This window comes from Botrytis deweyae (genome assembly GCF_014898535.1).
Source record: "Botrytis deweyae strain B1 chromosome Unknown BDEW_004, whole genome shotgun sequence".
Taxonomy (NCBI): Eukaryota; Fungi; Ascomycota; class Leotiomycetes; order Helotiales; family Sclerotiniaceae; genus Botrytis; species Botrytis deweyae.
In genome coordinates this window covers 359384-375359 of record NW_024066211.1, presented here as the reverse complement: position 1 = coordinate 375359, position 15976 = coordinate 359384, and the positions used below count along the sequence as shown (strand labels likewise).

Here is a 15976-nt window from a genome sequence, read left to right as displayed (position 1 = left end):
CTTAATTTGTAATGCTTTTTCTATATAAAATAATTCTTTTTTCAAACTTTTTTGAATTTCTAATTTTAATCTTTTAAATATATTATTATAAAAATATTTATAAAAAAAATGATATATTTTTTGAATAATTTTAATGATTTCAATTTTTTTATAATATAACTTCTAATTTTTCCTTTTATTAAAATAAATAAACTATAATATAAAAAGAAAAATGACTTTATATTTTAATAAGAAAAGTATTATATATAGCCCTAACTCTTCAGACTGATAATAATAATCATACCGAGACCTATTATATAATATACTCGAGTACTCTTGACATCAACATAGTATCATCTACTAAAATTATATCAAAATACAACCCTCTAATCTAAAAGCTCTACTCCATAATAAAAACAACGCCAACTACCGAGGCCGATAACGCGCATTTGGTATAAAACCCAAAAATAGATTTTTGTCTAATGGAAAAAGAAATTTTAGAATCTGTATAGTGTGTTTTTAGAAATCTTATAAAGAAAGATAGAATTCAATCTTATTGAAGATACTTTATAAAATAAATTATATCATCAAATAGCCTTTAGGGTTAGCTGTTAGGGTTGATTCACTTTACTACTAACCCACAAAAGCGTAGAGTGTTCCGAATACGTTCGGAACAGTGGATCTACTATATAAACCCTGTCAGGTGCTCGCTCCCTGACATTAGCTTTATTTATATATTTTTAGAATTCATTTCGGAATTCTCTATAGGAAGTGTATTAATATTTAAAATTTATAATAAAATAATTTTCCTTATAATATATAGATTATTTCGGAATAAGCGAAACAAGCGAGATAAGCTTAGTAAGAATCCTTATCTGAAGCTCGAACCCAAGCTTATCTCGCTTAAATCGTATAACTAATATAACTTTAGATAGTTTCTATAATATTGAAAAAAAAAGAATTCAATTCGGTACATAACCTTAAAGAGATCTATAAAATAAAAGGAAAAGAAATCCAATTATTAATTAGAATTTAAGGAATCGATTCATACATTTCTTTTTAAATTATCTCGATAATCAAAATTTGTATTCAATTCTAACTATTTTTATTATGCTTAGGAATCTATTTCATTTTGATATCTTAATTATTAGGCTTAATGACTAATCAAAACTTGAGTAATATGATTAATACTAAACAGAATATTTTAATTCAGTATAAAACTTTAAAGAAATTGATAAAATAAAAAGAAAAGAGATATTATTATTAATTAAAACTCAAGGAATCGATTGATATAATTGCTTTTGAATTATTTCAAAAATTCAAATTTATATTAAATTTAAAAGTATTTGAAGAATAAGAAACTAAATATTAAAATTCAACTTTTTTTCAAATTCGTTACAATATTTCTATATTGAATATAAATTCTAATTTTTGAGATAATTCAAAAATAATTATATCAATCGATTCCTTGAGTTTTAATTAATAATAATATCTCTTTTCTGTTTATTTTATCAATTTCTTTAAAGTTGTATACTGGATTAAAGAATCCTTATTCTTAAATACACACTACTAAATTCTAAATTGGGTTTTAGCTTAGGCAGAAATCTATTTTTGGGGTTTGTGCCAAATGCGCGTTATCGGCCTCGGTACAACACCTAACCCGTCGAGCCCGTCCAAAACATACACTATATCAACAATTCAACAATTCAAACCCATCACCCTCAATTCTCCCAATTCTCCCAATCCGCTCTTCCACCCCTTCCCAATACAGCAAAATCCAGGGGAACTCATAACCTTAATTATAATTACCACCAGCTTACGAGTAATATAAATAGAATCCACGAATTCCCTAGCAACCATCCCAAAATACATCCACGCATCGCGCATTGGGGGAATTGCAAAGACATCCATTGGATATCTCGGATATATATGGTCGTACGCTCGGATTCTCTGTGCTTACATGGCGTCTTCGTATTCAGGGTTGAAGAGATTTCTCTTCGTGTTTGGGTCCTACAGCAGGGAGCTAGGTACTCTCGTACTGTTGGGATATATCCATGGATGTCTGAGCTACTGACCTTACCAGTAAGGGTTTTTGTTTATTAGGTACACTTCACTCGGATTATCGTAGAAGAATTGGAATATAACATTATGTGAAAACTCTTCGGAAGGTAATTTATATCTCCATCCAATTCACAAGAATCCTACGACATTACCATCATCATCATCATCATCATCATCATCATCATCATCATCATCATCATATAAAAACTCATTACCCACCCCTCCTGTCATCTATCATCATCCATCCCCGAAACCCCAAAACCTCGCCATCATACCCCACTATCGATAAGCCCAAGCCCTCACTCAACCCCCAATCCACATAAAGTTTAATAAATAAAACTATCAAGCACCCAGCCGTCGATCTCCCGCGCTGAACAAAAAGTCTCGGCCACACTTTCCACATTGTTTGTAGCTTGCCATGCCAGAAAATGGAATTGGGATGGGGAAGTTGAAAGAAATGCTGTGCTGTGATTTAATTGCTAGGGTTGATATATTTCTCTTTCTTCTGTTTGGTTTGGTTTGGTCTGCATCTTGTTGAGTATTTTTCTTCTGATATTATATTAGTGACTCTGCTTTGCTTCGAGTTATCGTTGCTGTCTGTTCGCTTTGGGATATTGTTGTTATTTTGTGTATTCTTACTACATACAAACATACATCTTCCCCCAAAAGAAGAAAAAAGAAACCAATCCATCAAACCAATACAATACAATACAATACAATACCACCAACAAAATGACTCCAGCACTCTCCCTCCTCTCCCTCCTCCTCTCCCTCCTCTCCCTCACCACCCTCACCCTCGCCCAAACATCCACCACCTCCTCATCCTCCACCTCCACAACCATAGCCACCATCATCCCCAGCGCATCCTCATACACCTATCTCGGCTGCTACACCGAAACCCTCCACACGAATACCACGGGCGGATTACGCTCTCTCAACGGCGGCGTCACGGAAGCGCTCGATGTGATGACGGTACCGCTGTGTATGGCATTTTGCAAATCAAACGGCTATGCGTATGCGGGGATTGAATATACGAGGTTAGTTTGTTATTTTTCTTTGTGATTTAATTTGCGTCATCCCCCCCCCCCCTTTCCTCCCAATACAAAAATAGCACATCACCACATAACAAAATACAAACTAACACCTCCCAAAGAGAATGCTACTGCGCACAATATCTCTCCGCCCTCGCCTCCAAAGTCGACGACGCGAAATGCGATCTCCCATGTAAAGGAAACACGAGCCAGATATGTGGCGGATCGTGGACGCTGTCGGTGTATTTGCAGAAAGGGGGTCAGAAGGGAGATGCAGGGGAGGGGAGGGGGATAAGTGTGGGAAAACAGGCGGTGATGGCGTTGGGGGTGGCGTTTGGGGGATTGTTGACTTTGTGTTAGGATGGGATGGGAGGGAGGGAGGGAATGGAAGGAAAGGAATGGGTTGGATTGGATTGGAATTTGGGATAGATAGATGGGGACATGGAAAATGGAGTTTGGTAATTAATAGTGATTGGAAATACAAGCGAGCCGAGATCGGTAAGGTTAATTGAGGAGAGGAGATTGGGTGATGATCAGTCGCTTCGTAATGCGATAATCATGCTTCGAGAAGTCTGGTTGGAGTATGCGCTATTTCCATGATGAGAAAGCTCAGATATGGCATCAATCAGCATTATCAATAATGTATCGGGTTGTTAAAACCCCTTTCTTTTTGGTGTGTGTGAATCTTGGATTGATAGTCGAGTTTAGAACTAGAGGAATGATGTTTTGGTGAGTCACGGTTGATTGGGTTTGCTCTGGTTTTGTGCAATTTTTTGTGCAATTTTCTGCGCGATCATGTGTGATTTGTACTTTGAATGGAGCAAAATGGGATGGAGGCATCACTGGTCGCGTGTTCAGAGTACGCGAGTATTGTAGGAGATTCAACCAATGAGGTTGATGAGTTACTAGTCTCTTGTCAAGCACATCTATCTCGATGATCATGGCTGTTTCTTTAGCTACAATCGCTTCAGTGATCTGACAATTCAGGTGGAACAGCAAACTGCGAGGTCTTTTTCGTTGTCGAAAGTAATATGTGTGGAAAGCGCACGACGAATTTTGGATTCATGGATCGTCAATCTATATTTTAGAATCCTGAAGTAAATTCAAATTGTAAATTCAGGTTGTCTGACCGATACCGTATGGCAGTTCAGAAGAATCGAGGACCACACATAGCAACCACCGCCAATTGTCAACGTTCCAACATTCCACATACACATAATTAACATCCACTGCTCTTTCACCCCATTCCTTCCCATTCTATCAAAGAACTTTCACTCTAATTCCAGTCCCCGGTTTAGGAACATTAATGAGATATTCCGACCAAATCTCCACCGCTTCCTGATTCGTTTCCCACAACTCAAACTCGCATCTTCGGACAAAACTCGCAAGTGCAATATATAACTCCGCATAAGCTAGATTCATTCCTAAGCATTGTCTACTCCCTTTCGAGAAACTGACAAGATATTTTGTGAGTGGTTTTTCTTCTCCTGAAGGTATTGTGACTTTAGGCGGTAGACCAGTGATGGGATCTGGGAGCCATCTTTCGGGGATGAAAGAATGAGAGGATGGGAAGAGTGCTTCGTTGTAATGGATGATTGGTGTAGCACAGGATAGTGGAGTGCCAGCGGGAATTGTGTAAGTATGTCCTGTCGCTGGATCTGTATATGGGAGAGGTTTGTGTGCTAGCCGTGGAAGGTGTTGAACTGGTCCCATGGAAAGACGAATTGCTATTCAAATCAATTGTGTCAGAAATTACGCGTGATGTACATCGGATTCGGTATTTACAATACCTTCTTGACAGACTGCAATTAAATAGGGCAGTTTTTCAAGGGTTGTTAGTGAAGGTGGAGAGGAGGGATCTGGAAAGACTTCAAGTATTTCAGCTTGTAGTTTGGTGAGAAGGTCCGGTTTGTCAAGGAGATGGAACATTGCGACTGCTAGCGTCCACTTTGTCGTTTCAACACCCGCACCGACCACTACTTGTGCCTCTTGATGAAGCCTCTGCTCTGTTTTCTCTTCAAGAGGAAGATTAGATTCTATGATCTCGTGAAATATGTTTGGCCGTGAGGCATCGTTCTTCTCCTTGGTTCCATACATCACTGCTCTCAATTCATGTCTAAGGTCCTATTTAAACATCAGTATCAATATCTTCTTAAATTGATTACATAAATCACCTCGAGCCACTCCAAAACAGGCATTGATTTTTGCGGCACAACCTTCTTCAGCACGCTGTATGGTAAAGCAAGCACCATGTTCATCAACCATGCTATACTTGGAAAATGCTCTGTCCAGTGCACTATAGATAACATACCGGCGACAGCCACCATAAAATCCGAGGTAAACTCTCCTTTTTCGCAAAAATTATAGTTAGTACCAAAACTACATTCCATCACCACATCTGTCGTATAACAAGAGAAAACATCTCCAAGATCAAGAATCTTATCGGTTCCTTTGTATTCGGTATTAATACGATTAACCAAAGTGTCGACACGTGATTGGATGAATGGAACAAATTTTTGAATGTTAGGTTTAGAGAAAAAAGGATTGAGCGCGGCACGTCGTTTTCGATGAAGGAAGTGATCTAGGGTAGATTGACCAGATAACGGGACGGTAGGAAGAGAGGAATGAAGAGGCAGCTTGTCGCGTCTATCGGTAGTATATATTGTGTCATAGAACTCAGGATCACTGATATGGAGCTCCGTAGGATTGATGCGAACAATTGGGCCTTTCAATTATTAGTATAGGAAGGAAATTAGATCTCAAGACGAACCATATTTTTCATGCCATTCAGGAAGTTTTCGAAAGAACTGTCCACCTTTCACAAGCTGATAGTAGATTTCATACCATTCAGTCGCAGCTGTCAACTTTGGACCAGGAAATTTAGCCAAAGGACTGAAATATAGTCTATATATAACCAGAGTGAATGTGTATACAGCAATGGCATACACGCATATCAGTGGGTTGACTTGAGACAGCAGACCAGATAAAACAGTGAAGACTTTCATTTTGGCCAATGTAGCATTGTACTGAAAGATGAAAAGCAGAAAGTTCTTTTGCGCGGGGTATGAGGATATAAAGAGCCCTCATCTACATCCCCACAATATTAGATCCCCTTCTAGACATATCACCAACCAATGAAAACTCCCCATAAAGCGGAAATTCCGTCACTGCACTAAATGACTTCATGCACAGCTACGAATCGGAAGATCGACAACTATGTGTAACAATATTGTTCATACGATAAGCAAGTTGCGTTGTTCAGCTCTTGTAATCGCATTCCTGCACACTCGAATTGGCTGCATACTTAATCCTTCCAATAAGCATCCAGTATTTGTGTGGTTCTTACCGAAACATGCAATAGAGACCACTTTTCGATCTACAATCATCAATTTCAATGAGATCTCGAACATATCGGAGATTGTATGATTTGTGTTTCTGTTTGTTCTCGAGTTGAGTACCTAGGTATGGTGGTACCTTGGGACAGAATTGTATTTTCCTAGGCTTTCACGTGACCATTCACGGTAATTCTGTCATTATTGTGCCGAGCAATTGGCGTTAGGTTAGTGGAAGCGAAGGAAGCAGCGGTCGTCATCGAAGTATCACATTCAATGTAGAAAGAACTACACACTTAACATGTGTTATTCAGTTCTCCCATTTAGATAGCACTTACAAACATTCATTCAATTTACATGAGATCTTTCATTTCAAACAATTACACAAACTTGAAATCTAACTTAACACAAATGATTAATGCTCAATCTGCTTCAAACACCAAGGCTACCCCACAGTTCTATCGCTACAAGCTGTCATAAACGATTCTTTTAAGGAGAGTCGCTGCAGAATCTGACGTGAGCCTGGTCCATCTAAACCTGTTTTCGAAGATATGCTAACAAAAGAGGAGGAAGTTGATTCGTCGGAATATGACATTAATACAATGGGTCCAAACAGACGTAAAAATGTTCTTGGAGGACTACCACGAGAAATAATTACTCGAATCCTATTCCATCTTGTAAGAGTTGGCGATCGAGTGCGGTTTGGAAAAACTTCGAGGATTCTGTACAAACACGCTATGCCGCTTGTATATGAGTCCTGGAGCTTTGACAAGTATAAGCACTCGGGATATTGTCTATGGAGTTTTCTTCGAACTGCTATAGAATTTCCACAGTCTGTTGCTTCAGTGAAATTATTAGATCTCCGTGAATCTGAGCCACCAGATGCGAAAGACTGGGATAGAGACCTTCGGTCCGCCGTTTCAGCTAAACAGTTTGAGGCGTGGAAAAAGAGCCACAAAGATGATTTGAATGTCTTCAAGAATGGTAGAATACAGCCCTGGGTCTTGAGGTATTTAGATAATTGGACAAACGGCCTGTCTGAGTATAGTGTGGTTTTTCGCATGGGCACAGGTGCATCACTACTTGAATCCCATGGGTTCGAGAATTTTGCTCTAGCGGTTTTAAATCTTATAATACAGCATCTCCCCAATATCGAAAAACTTCATATTTCATCAATGAATCGAGTTTATGAATTGGGTGCGCATCCTGGACCTTCGCTTTCAGCTGATTATTTCCAAAACCTTCGAACGGTATATATTTCCATAGGGTTGTTAACAATACCAAATTCAGCATTACCAGGTTCATCACCACTTTTGAGGTTTTGGGATTTGCCAAACATGAGATCTGTCTACACATCACATCTTATGAGTAGCAAAGTGGACCAACAGAGGTGGGACAAAAGAAGTCAGGATGAATCACCATTAGAGGCACAACCAGTCAAGTATTCTTCGATTACCGATTTTTCGCTTGATCGCAGTTACGTAGCATTCTCTAGGGTTTTTAAACTTGTTTCGACTTTGAAGGAGCTTGTGAGATTCAGATGGACATACGCGTTTCCCTCGAGCGTGTCAAATGATGATAGAACACTGGATTTGGAGAGCAAAAACATTCGGATGATACTGGACCAACATAGGGGCAGTTTGAAAGAACTTGATCTAAGATTTCGCAAAGGCGATTCTTTTGGGCCTCTCCCGAAACCGGGCGAGCAGTCAAACGAAAAGGAGAAACCATTGTTTCTGGGTGACTTGTCAGATTTCCCAAAAATGACTTCGCTAACAATCGATCCGATTGTATTCAGTGGTCGATCGCCAAGAGAACCAATTAGACACCATATGGAGGATTTACTTCCACAATCGTTGACGTATCTAGGACTAGTATGTGAACGAGCGCATACATCAGAACTGTACCCAGGTGCCTACTCCGTTCGAAAGCAGACTTGGTCAGACGAAGTCACAAGTTTTGCAAACACATTACCCACATCAATGAGATTTCTTGAAAAAGTAGAATTGATTGCGCCTGATGATTCGCTCTCTTGGAATAGTTATACATTAGAACGTGATAAGATCTTGGAGCCTGTCAAGCGACTCTTTCAGGAGAAAGGAGTCGTCTGTTCAATTACAAAAACTGTGTCCGAGGATTATTTTCCGGATTTCAGGACTATTTTTCAAGATGACTAGGATTGTAGTCTGGCAACCAGATTTTCCAATGTCTACACTAGAGGGAGAGTATTCATATTGTTGGATTGGTATTGACTATTAATTTTCATTCATTCATTATGAATAGTACTGTTAGACACCACACAACAGATCACCAAAGACTCCAATCCTAGAGGCGAAACAGAGATGGGGAGGACAAGTTCCTATGTAAGAACGGGAACATAGAAAAAGGCTGGTTATACATATTGGAAATCCTTGGACCATCGACAACGGGACTGAGGATGTGACCGAGAGAAGCTAGGACTCGTTGGTATTCTCTTGGAGAATGTGAACATGAGTATTATTAGATAATTAGCTTTCCTCTACTCTCAAAAGTATAATGTAACAGTATTAATAAATTCATGATTAAGTCAGTCGATCTTTAATGTGATGTAACACAATAGACTCGGGCTTTATCCTCTGAATCCTCTCACAGAAACTCCCATTTTAGAACCCTGAATATGTTAATTCAAACCCTTGATTAATCTGTGTCGTGTCAATACCTAGTAACCGAGGAGTCGTGAACTAATAGGCTCTTCTAGCGGCCGACGGGGTTGTTCAACTCTGTGTCTCACAAGTTGTATCAAACATCCGCAGCAGTCGGTCCATATCCAGGAGCTGCGTTTCAATCCTTCTACTTTGAAATTGTGGTTTACTATCCATACGTCCATGTATTCGACATGTATTTTCACATCGAAAGCCACTTAGATGGGCGAATTGATAATGTTGAACAAACAGGGTTTTCGTATGCAAGATGAATTTCGTCAAAATCATCAGATCTAAGCTCAAGGGTATATACATATATAAACAAGCTATTCGTTAAGGTCCATCTCTGCACGAGTTGATCTCTTCATTCCTTTACACCCCAACTACCCACAATCGCCATGGCTTTTTCATCACCATTCTCTACTCTACCATCATTTAGTACACCCGCCAAGCATTTCCAAGGATCTCTTCCTCCACCCCATTTCAAAACTTCTTCTTTCATCTTCTCGCCATTGTCTCTGTGGATGCTACCGCCGTCTTCTCCGTCTTTGAACACCACTTGCCAGATTCTCCTTGCAAGAACCCGGTCGAAAAGATAACTATAGTACGTACTACCGTATCCGAAGAGATGTCCGAAGAAACCCTGCCAGCATGTTCCGGGGGGATCAACTGGGAGAGCACCGTGTTCTTCTTGGAGAGAATGATATATTGCTGTCGAGTTGAAAGACGGAGAGAGAGGGAGGTCAGAATGGTATGCTAAATCGAGCATAGAGAGGATAATTTGATTTTCAGTATCAGAGCCCTCGAAACGTTTGTCTAATGCTAGTTTTTCAGCTACCATTTCATATGGAAGGGGTTGGTCGGTTTCATAATGGCGCGCGAATAAAGAAAGAACAGATGGGTCTGCTGCGAAATGTTCCATGAGAACTGAAGGCAACTCTGCGAAGTCGGTTGCGCAACGAGTTCCTGAGACATTTTGAAGAGATGTTCGCCCGAGAATGGAATGAATGGCATGGCCCATCTCGTGGAAGAGAGTTTGCACCTCGTTAAAACTGAGAAGTGCAGGGCGAGATGACTTTCCGGACATTGTGACGAAATCACAAATGAGGGCTATGGTTGGCAATTGCTTGAGGACTCCCGAAGCTCTTGAAGTGGCCATACCATCATTAGCAGCTTCTTCGTCAGTTTTGAACAGGCCATTTTGAGACAATGATGAAGCTTCTTCGAGTTCAGGCGTTGTAATCTCTCGAGAACAGCGAAGGGTGAAGTGCGCGGGATTCGGGGACTTTCCGGGACGGGAAAACAGATCACAGTAAAGTACAGCAACGTGACCATCGGTTTCAGAGATTACGTCTAGTCTTCGAACGTCTGAATTCCATGTTTCTCCTGGCATCGTCTCATGTGGAGCAAGTCTAACACCGTAGAGACGTGTAAATAGCCTAGAGAGTCCTTGCATGACTGTACCAAGCGAGAAATATGCTGAAAGAAAATCGGAATTGCGAGAGTGCGAACGCACCGAAGCCAAAATCTGTGACATATAATAATCTTTATCCCATGGCTGCAAACCTGGAGAAGAGCCATGCGAGTTCGAAATCTTAAACTTGAGGAGCTCGGAAACTTCTCCTTTTACAATCTGATTGTTATCCTTTGCCAGTGCTTCCAAGAATTGTGATACAGATGCTGGACTTTTGGCCATTTTGTCTCCTAGGGCTAGGTGAGAATAACTTTCGTACCTAGAGAGTTTGGCCAGCTCTGCTCTTTTACGCATGAGCTCCTCCAGCTTGTATACTGTGTTTCTTGAAGCTGTGCGAGTAGCCATGAATATCTCTTTTCTAACTTCTTCATTCTGGACTGATCTAATAGCTGCTGCTGCAGCACCACCAACGGTTGGAATTTTAGTCTGTCCCCATGTCGTGTATTGCCTCACCAGTACTGGATCCATTCCCTTCAACTTACTACTTTCAAAAGTTAAGTAAGGTTTTGCGGGTGTCATATAATCAACAAATTCAGGACCAATTTCACTAATTTGTTGCGAGAGAGCTACAAACCTTTCTCGCTGGGCCCGAGGTAGATCAATGGCTGACTTTGCAAAGTCTTTCCTTAGAATATCTGCGACCACCACTTCTTCCTCTGTCCACCCTGCTACAATCTCTGGTGTTCCCATGGCGATCTCAAGTTGCTTATCGAGCCCAGTGGTTGTATTCAAGATGTTCATGTATTCAAACATTTTTGCGTAGGCTCTTGATGCAGCTGCTTGTATGGCTGCATTCGGATGTGTAGCTCGAACAAAATCCGACAAATCGATGACTCGGCACAACAGGTCACTAAGACGATCTAGTTCTCTAGCAACATGTTTGTATTCTTCAATTGTCGAAGCCTTCAAGACTTTATCCACAATTCTTTGTGCCTTTCGCAAACTTGTGTTCGCAAAAATTTCGAAACCTTGGGGGTTGACAAGGTACCGATTCTGAAAAAGTCCAACAGCCGGTCTATTGTAACTTTGTTTCGAGGATTGGGAGAATTCAGCCCAGAAATTTGGGGAGTCAAAGATCTGCCGTAGCGTTCTGTCATCATGTTTTGCGCCTGGAGCAGAGTTGTCGACAGGTACAGGTCGAGATTCGCGGTATTGTGAAGAAGCTGTTGCAAGTCTTCGGCGTGATTGAATTTGTCTCCTAACGCACCGAGAACAAATCCACGGCCTGGGCGTAGTTGCTTTCAACATACTCCAGGGCACGTTCATCCGAACTGTCAATGGCACGAAGGTTGGTTATTGGAAGACGATAACATAGTATGTAATGCGGAGAATAGTACTTGGGTAGGTAGGTACCTTGGTAGCTTCATAAATTATGCACATACATTGGATGAGAATAATTACGTCAGCATGTTTGCATAAAAAATCACACGAACGGAACCTTGAAGTTAACGAAGCTTTAACGACCGCGGAATTCGATCCCAATACATACCAATTGTACGATCAAGTCAATTGAGCAATGGCTTCCAGAGTATTCCTGCGGCAGGTCAGTATAATCAAATACGCAAAATTATACTTAGCTAACAACTCGAAGCGCATTGCGCCTGTAGCAACTGGCGCAGCCTTAATCGGAATGGCTCTCTATCCTCAGAGAGCATTACATGCCGAAGCACCAGATGTACGGAACAGCGTTTAAACCCACTCACATTTCTGTCACTAACCATCGCATGATTATAGGGAAGAAAACCCATCTATGATGACTTCGAGGAGCTCCCTCCCACATCCGCTCCAACTCTCCCATCATCCAAATCTCCAAGCCCCGCGTCGGAGGAAATATCAAGGAAACATACTGGTCCAACTCCTACCGACAGGCTCGCTGTACAAATAGGAAAGAGTCGATTATTTCTCTATGCACATGTCGTCGCTGCCGAGAACAAATTGAACTCCATGATGGACTCTGCCCTTAACCTTGAATCCAGTTTCACATCTACAATTGCTTCACTTGCACCATCCCAACAATCTGGGGAGAAGTTAATGCCGGGAGCTATCTACGTTTTGGTTGCTGCTATGACTGGTTCAATTGTATCACGAAACAGAAACATTGTGCTGAGAGCTGCTGTGCCATTCGCAGTCGGAATTGGAGCAGGATGGGTTGTTCTTCCAGTAACGATGAGAAATGTTGCCAATTTGGCATGGGAATATGAGAGAAGATTTCCAGTGATTGCGGACACACATATCAGGACAAGGGAGAGCATAGAGAACGCATGGAGAATGGCACGGGTACATTCAAAGCAAGCAATCTCAATAGTGGATGGCAAGGTCACCGAAGGAAGAGAAAAGGTAGAGGACTGGGTCAAGAAAGGAAAATAGAGGAGCTGGCTGAGGCTGTATGATTGTTTCGAATTTGACAAAAGCAAAAGCACTGCTGTCCTTGCACAAAATTCTTAATAAAAAATTCGTTCCATGCTACAGCACGAATCCGTCGAGTTTCGGCTGTAATACCATTTGATCGAGGCTATCATCTTTGAGACATCAGGCTTCTCCATCAATCTACTTCAATCTACTCTCTACTTCGCACGCGTGTTTTTGTGATATCACTAGTGTACGATTGGAGTTGAGGTCACACATCCATGGCTTTTTTTGGTTCCAAGACTGCAATATAATCCAGGAAGCATCTCAAGTGCTATGAAATTATGTATGTCAAGCTCTGATTTCGCTTCGCTTCAATCTCGCTCAACGTTCAGGCGCCCCCTTGCCTTGAAGGTTCAGTCTAGTTCCATACTTGCTGTCGACTATGACTTTCCCACATCCCGCCTTCGACATTTATTGGATTTTTGCGTAATAAAGTTAGATCATCAAGGGTGAAGCTTGCTTGCTATCAAGTACAAAAACTAAGTAAGTCATTGGATTGCTGAAATATTTCATCGTTTTCTCTGTAGGAAAGAGTACAATCTATGAGTGCTTTCCCGCGGACAAGATCATATTCTATCACCATTGCAAGACTGTGTAGTAGATGATGCCATTCTAGAAGATATATAACATAATAGGAGGAAGCATGAAGGAAAACATGCCATAAGCCCTCACACCTTGGCAAATAACTGGATGTAATCTACAATCGGATCTGGCTGAGAAATTATCTAGAGTGCAGGGTGAAGAGAGGATCGTAGAAGGGCTTCATAGATGAGGTGTTGATACACGAACCGCTTCCCTCTTTGAATCTATTTGTTGCTACACAGTACAGTCTCAGGGAAGGCTAGCTTACATAATATGCACACGTGATATGGTCGGTACCCCGCCAAAATTATCCCCCGCCGAAGATGAGTCAAAGTATCCCCTTCTTGAGTATCGCGTCTATTTACTTTTCAACAATTTACTTTCAGCAACGTCACAACATGGCTTCCGACATGAGTCCAGAGGAATCAATTGCCTTGATCAAGGCAAACCTTGCCGAGGTTCTCGACGGAGATATTATCGACAATGTCATCCTCAAGGAGAAGCGTCCTCTCAAAGTTTACTGGGGAACTGCAACGACTGGCAGACCTCATTGTGGATACTTCGTACCAATGATTAAGATAGCAGAGTTACTGAGGGCGGGTTGTAATGTTAAGGTTCTCCTCGCAGATATCCACGGTTACTTGGACAATATGAAAGCACCTCTCGAACTCGTCGAATACCGCGCCAAGTACTACGAACGAGTAATCAAATCAGCTTTGAGAGCGGTTGGCGTTGATTTGAGTCGTCTGGAATTTGTACTAGGAAGCTCTTACCAACTTGACAAGGAATATACAATGGACCGATTTAAGTTGGAGGGTATCACCAGAATTAACGTCGCCCAAAAGGCTGGTGCCGAAGTCGTTAAGCAAACGGATGATCCAACACTTGGTGGCTTAATTTACCCTCTCATGCAGGCTCTAGACGAACAATATCTCGACGTTGATGCACAATTCGGTGGTGTTGACCAAAGGAAAATCTTCACCTTCGCAAAGGAAAATCTGCCAAAGATTAATTACAAAGTCAGAGCACATTTAATGAACACAATGGTTCCTGGTCTAGGAGAGGCTGCGAAGATGAGCTCTAGTGATGCGGACTCGAAGATCGACCTGATCGATGGCCCAGAGGCTGTTGAGAAGAAATTAAAGAAGGCTAAGTGCACGCCAAAGGAAGTTGAAGGTAATGGTGTCATCGCTTTCGTCGAACATGTTATTTTCCGCGCTCTCGCTCTGAAGAACGGAGGCACTTCGAGATTTGTTGTTGAGAGAAGAGATCAGGAGCCGTTGATCTACGAGTCTGTGGAGAAGTTGAAGGAAGATTACATAGCAGATATTGTGAGTAGACTTGTGGGCACAGTTCTTGTTGGCCAGTCACTGATATCAACCGCAGCTCACCCCTCAACTTATCAAACAAAGTCTCACCGCCCACCTTAACGATATTTTAAAACCAATTAGAGAGGAATTCGAAGCATCTCCAGAATGGCAAGCAATCGAAGTACAAGCTTACCCTCCAGAACAAGGTTTGTTGCAGTCTCTTTCTCGTATAAATACTTGAGCTAACTCTGTACCAGGTCCAGTCAAGGTCAAGAAGGCAAAGAAAGAAATTGATCCAGCAAGAAAAGCCGCGGCGTTAGCAGCAAGGAAAAATGTCGTTGCACAGCCAGATGGACATGTTGAAGGAAAAGATGCCCAAAAAGTCACCGTTGGATCAAGCACGGAAGAAACATTGGAGAAATTGAAGATTGCTTCGGAGTCATAAATAGAATTATAATATACCCTCAAGCGTTTGGTTGCTTCTGTAAGCACCTGTTTCTCTCATGAATTCTTCTTTTGTCTTTGTTCTAACATTCGAAGCGTACTCTGTACCCTTGCCCAATTCTTGTATGTACAGTATCCTACCGGCATGGTGTCAAAGACCCAAGACTGTGTGGCAACACGACTTGCCCTCATTCCCCCGGGGCTTGGAAAATCAATCTAACAAATAGTATCTGCCATCCACAAATCTCCATGGAATTGTTAACAACGATCATCCTGAAAAGGAAATTGAGGCCCACATGACACGTAGTGTCCCAAACCTCGAATGCTCGTCGGTTTCAAAAGTGCAAAACTCTCTTCAGCTTTTGTCTTCTTACTCAGGAGTGTGTATTGATCTGGCCCTTTTATCTTTTTCGTGTCTTCTTGTTTGATTTATAACTTCATATACCTCTCTAAAATTCTTTCTGGTTCGATATTGCTATAGCTATACGATATATGCAGGTGAAATTGTAATCTTTCATATTGTTGTTTTCCTTTAAGATCTCATATTTTCCTCAATCCTATCTGGTATCCTCGTCCTTATGAATTTCCCTCAGACTCAACAACCCCTTCGCTTCCATTCTTCACTTGCATCACTGATTCCGTCATCAGTTGACTAGAGCCTCTGGGCCTCCGA

The 15976-nt window shown here is 41.3% G+C and overlaps 6 protein-coding genes across 6 annotated transcripts; 4 read left to right on the top strand and 2 right to left on the bottom strand.

The window, feature by feature from the left end:
* Positions 1 to 2772: 2772 nt before the first annotated feature.
* Positions 2773 to 3431, top strand: EAE98_002119 (uncharacterized protein; the record flags this gene model as incomplete). Its single annotated transcript, XM_038949738.1, has 2 exons — positions 2773 to 3077; positions 3194 to 3431. The coding sequence occupies 2 exons, from the start codon at positions 2773 to 2775 to the stop codon at positions 3429 to 3431; spliced, it is 543 nt and encodes a 180-aa protein (XP_038813477.1).
* Positions 3432 to 4331: 900 nt separating this feature from the next.
* On the bottom strand, positions 4332 to 6076 carry EAE98_002118 (uncharacterized protein; the record flags this gene model as incomplete). Its single annotated transcript, XM_038949737.1, has 4 exons — positions 4332 to 4798; positions 4862 to 5195; positions 5246 to 5796; positions 5842 to 6076. 4 exons carry the CDS (start codon positions 6074 to 6076, stop codon positions 4332 to 4334), a joined length of 1587 nt encoding a protein of 528 aa, XP_038813476.1.
* A 929-nt stretch (positions 6077 to 7005) lies between these two features.
* EAE98_002117 (uncharacterized protein) lies at positions 7006 to 8580 on the top strand (the record flags this gene model as incomplete). The annotated part of the gene is made up of 1 exon (XM_038949736.1): positions 7006 to 8580. One exon carries the CDS (start codon positions 7006 to 7008, stop codon positions 8578 to 8580), a length of 1575 nt encoding a protein of 524 aa, XP_038813475.1.
* Positions 8581 to 9448: 868 nt separating this feature from the next.
* EAE98_002116 (uncharacterized protein) lies at positions 9449 to 11806 on the bottom strand (the record flags this gene model as incomplete). Its single annotated transcript, XM_038949735.1, has 1 exon — positions 9449 to 11806. The coding sequence occupies one exon, from the start codon at positions 11804 to 11806 to the stop codon at positions 9449 to 9451; it is 2358 nt and encodes a 785-aa protein (XP_038813474.1).
* Positions 11807 to 12074: 268 nt separating this feature from the next.
* EAE98_002115 (uncharacterized protein) lies at positions 12075 to 12925 on the top strand (the record flags this gene model as incomplete). Its single annotated transcript, XM_038949734.1, has 3 exons — positions 12075 to 12101; positions 12150 to 12233; positions 12293 to 12925. 3 exons carry the CDS (start codon positions 12075 to 12077, stop codon positions 12923 to 12925), a joined length of 744 nt encoding a protein of 247 aa, XP_038813473.1.
* A 1022-nt stretch (positions 12926 to 13947) lies between these two features.
* EAE98_002114 (uncharacterized protein) lies at positions 13948 to 15304 on the top strand (the record flags this gene model as incomplete). Its single annotated transcript, XM_038949733.1, has 3 exons — positions 13948 to 14880; positions 14936 to 15065; positions 15117 to 15304. The coding sequence occupies 3 exons, from the start codon at positions 13948 to 13950 to the stop codon at positions 15302 to 15304; spliced, it is 1251 nt and encodes a 416-aa protein (XP_038813472.1).
* Between the last annotated feature and the right edge of the window lie 672 nt (positions 15305 to 15976).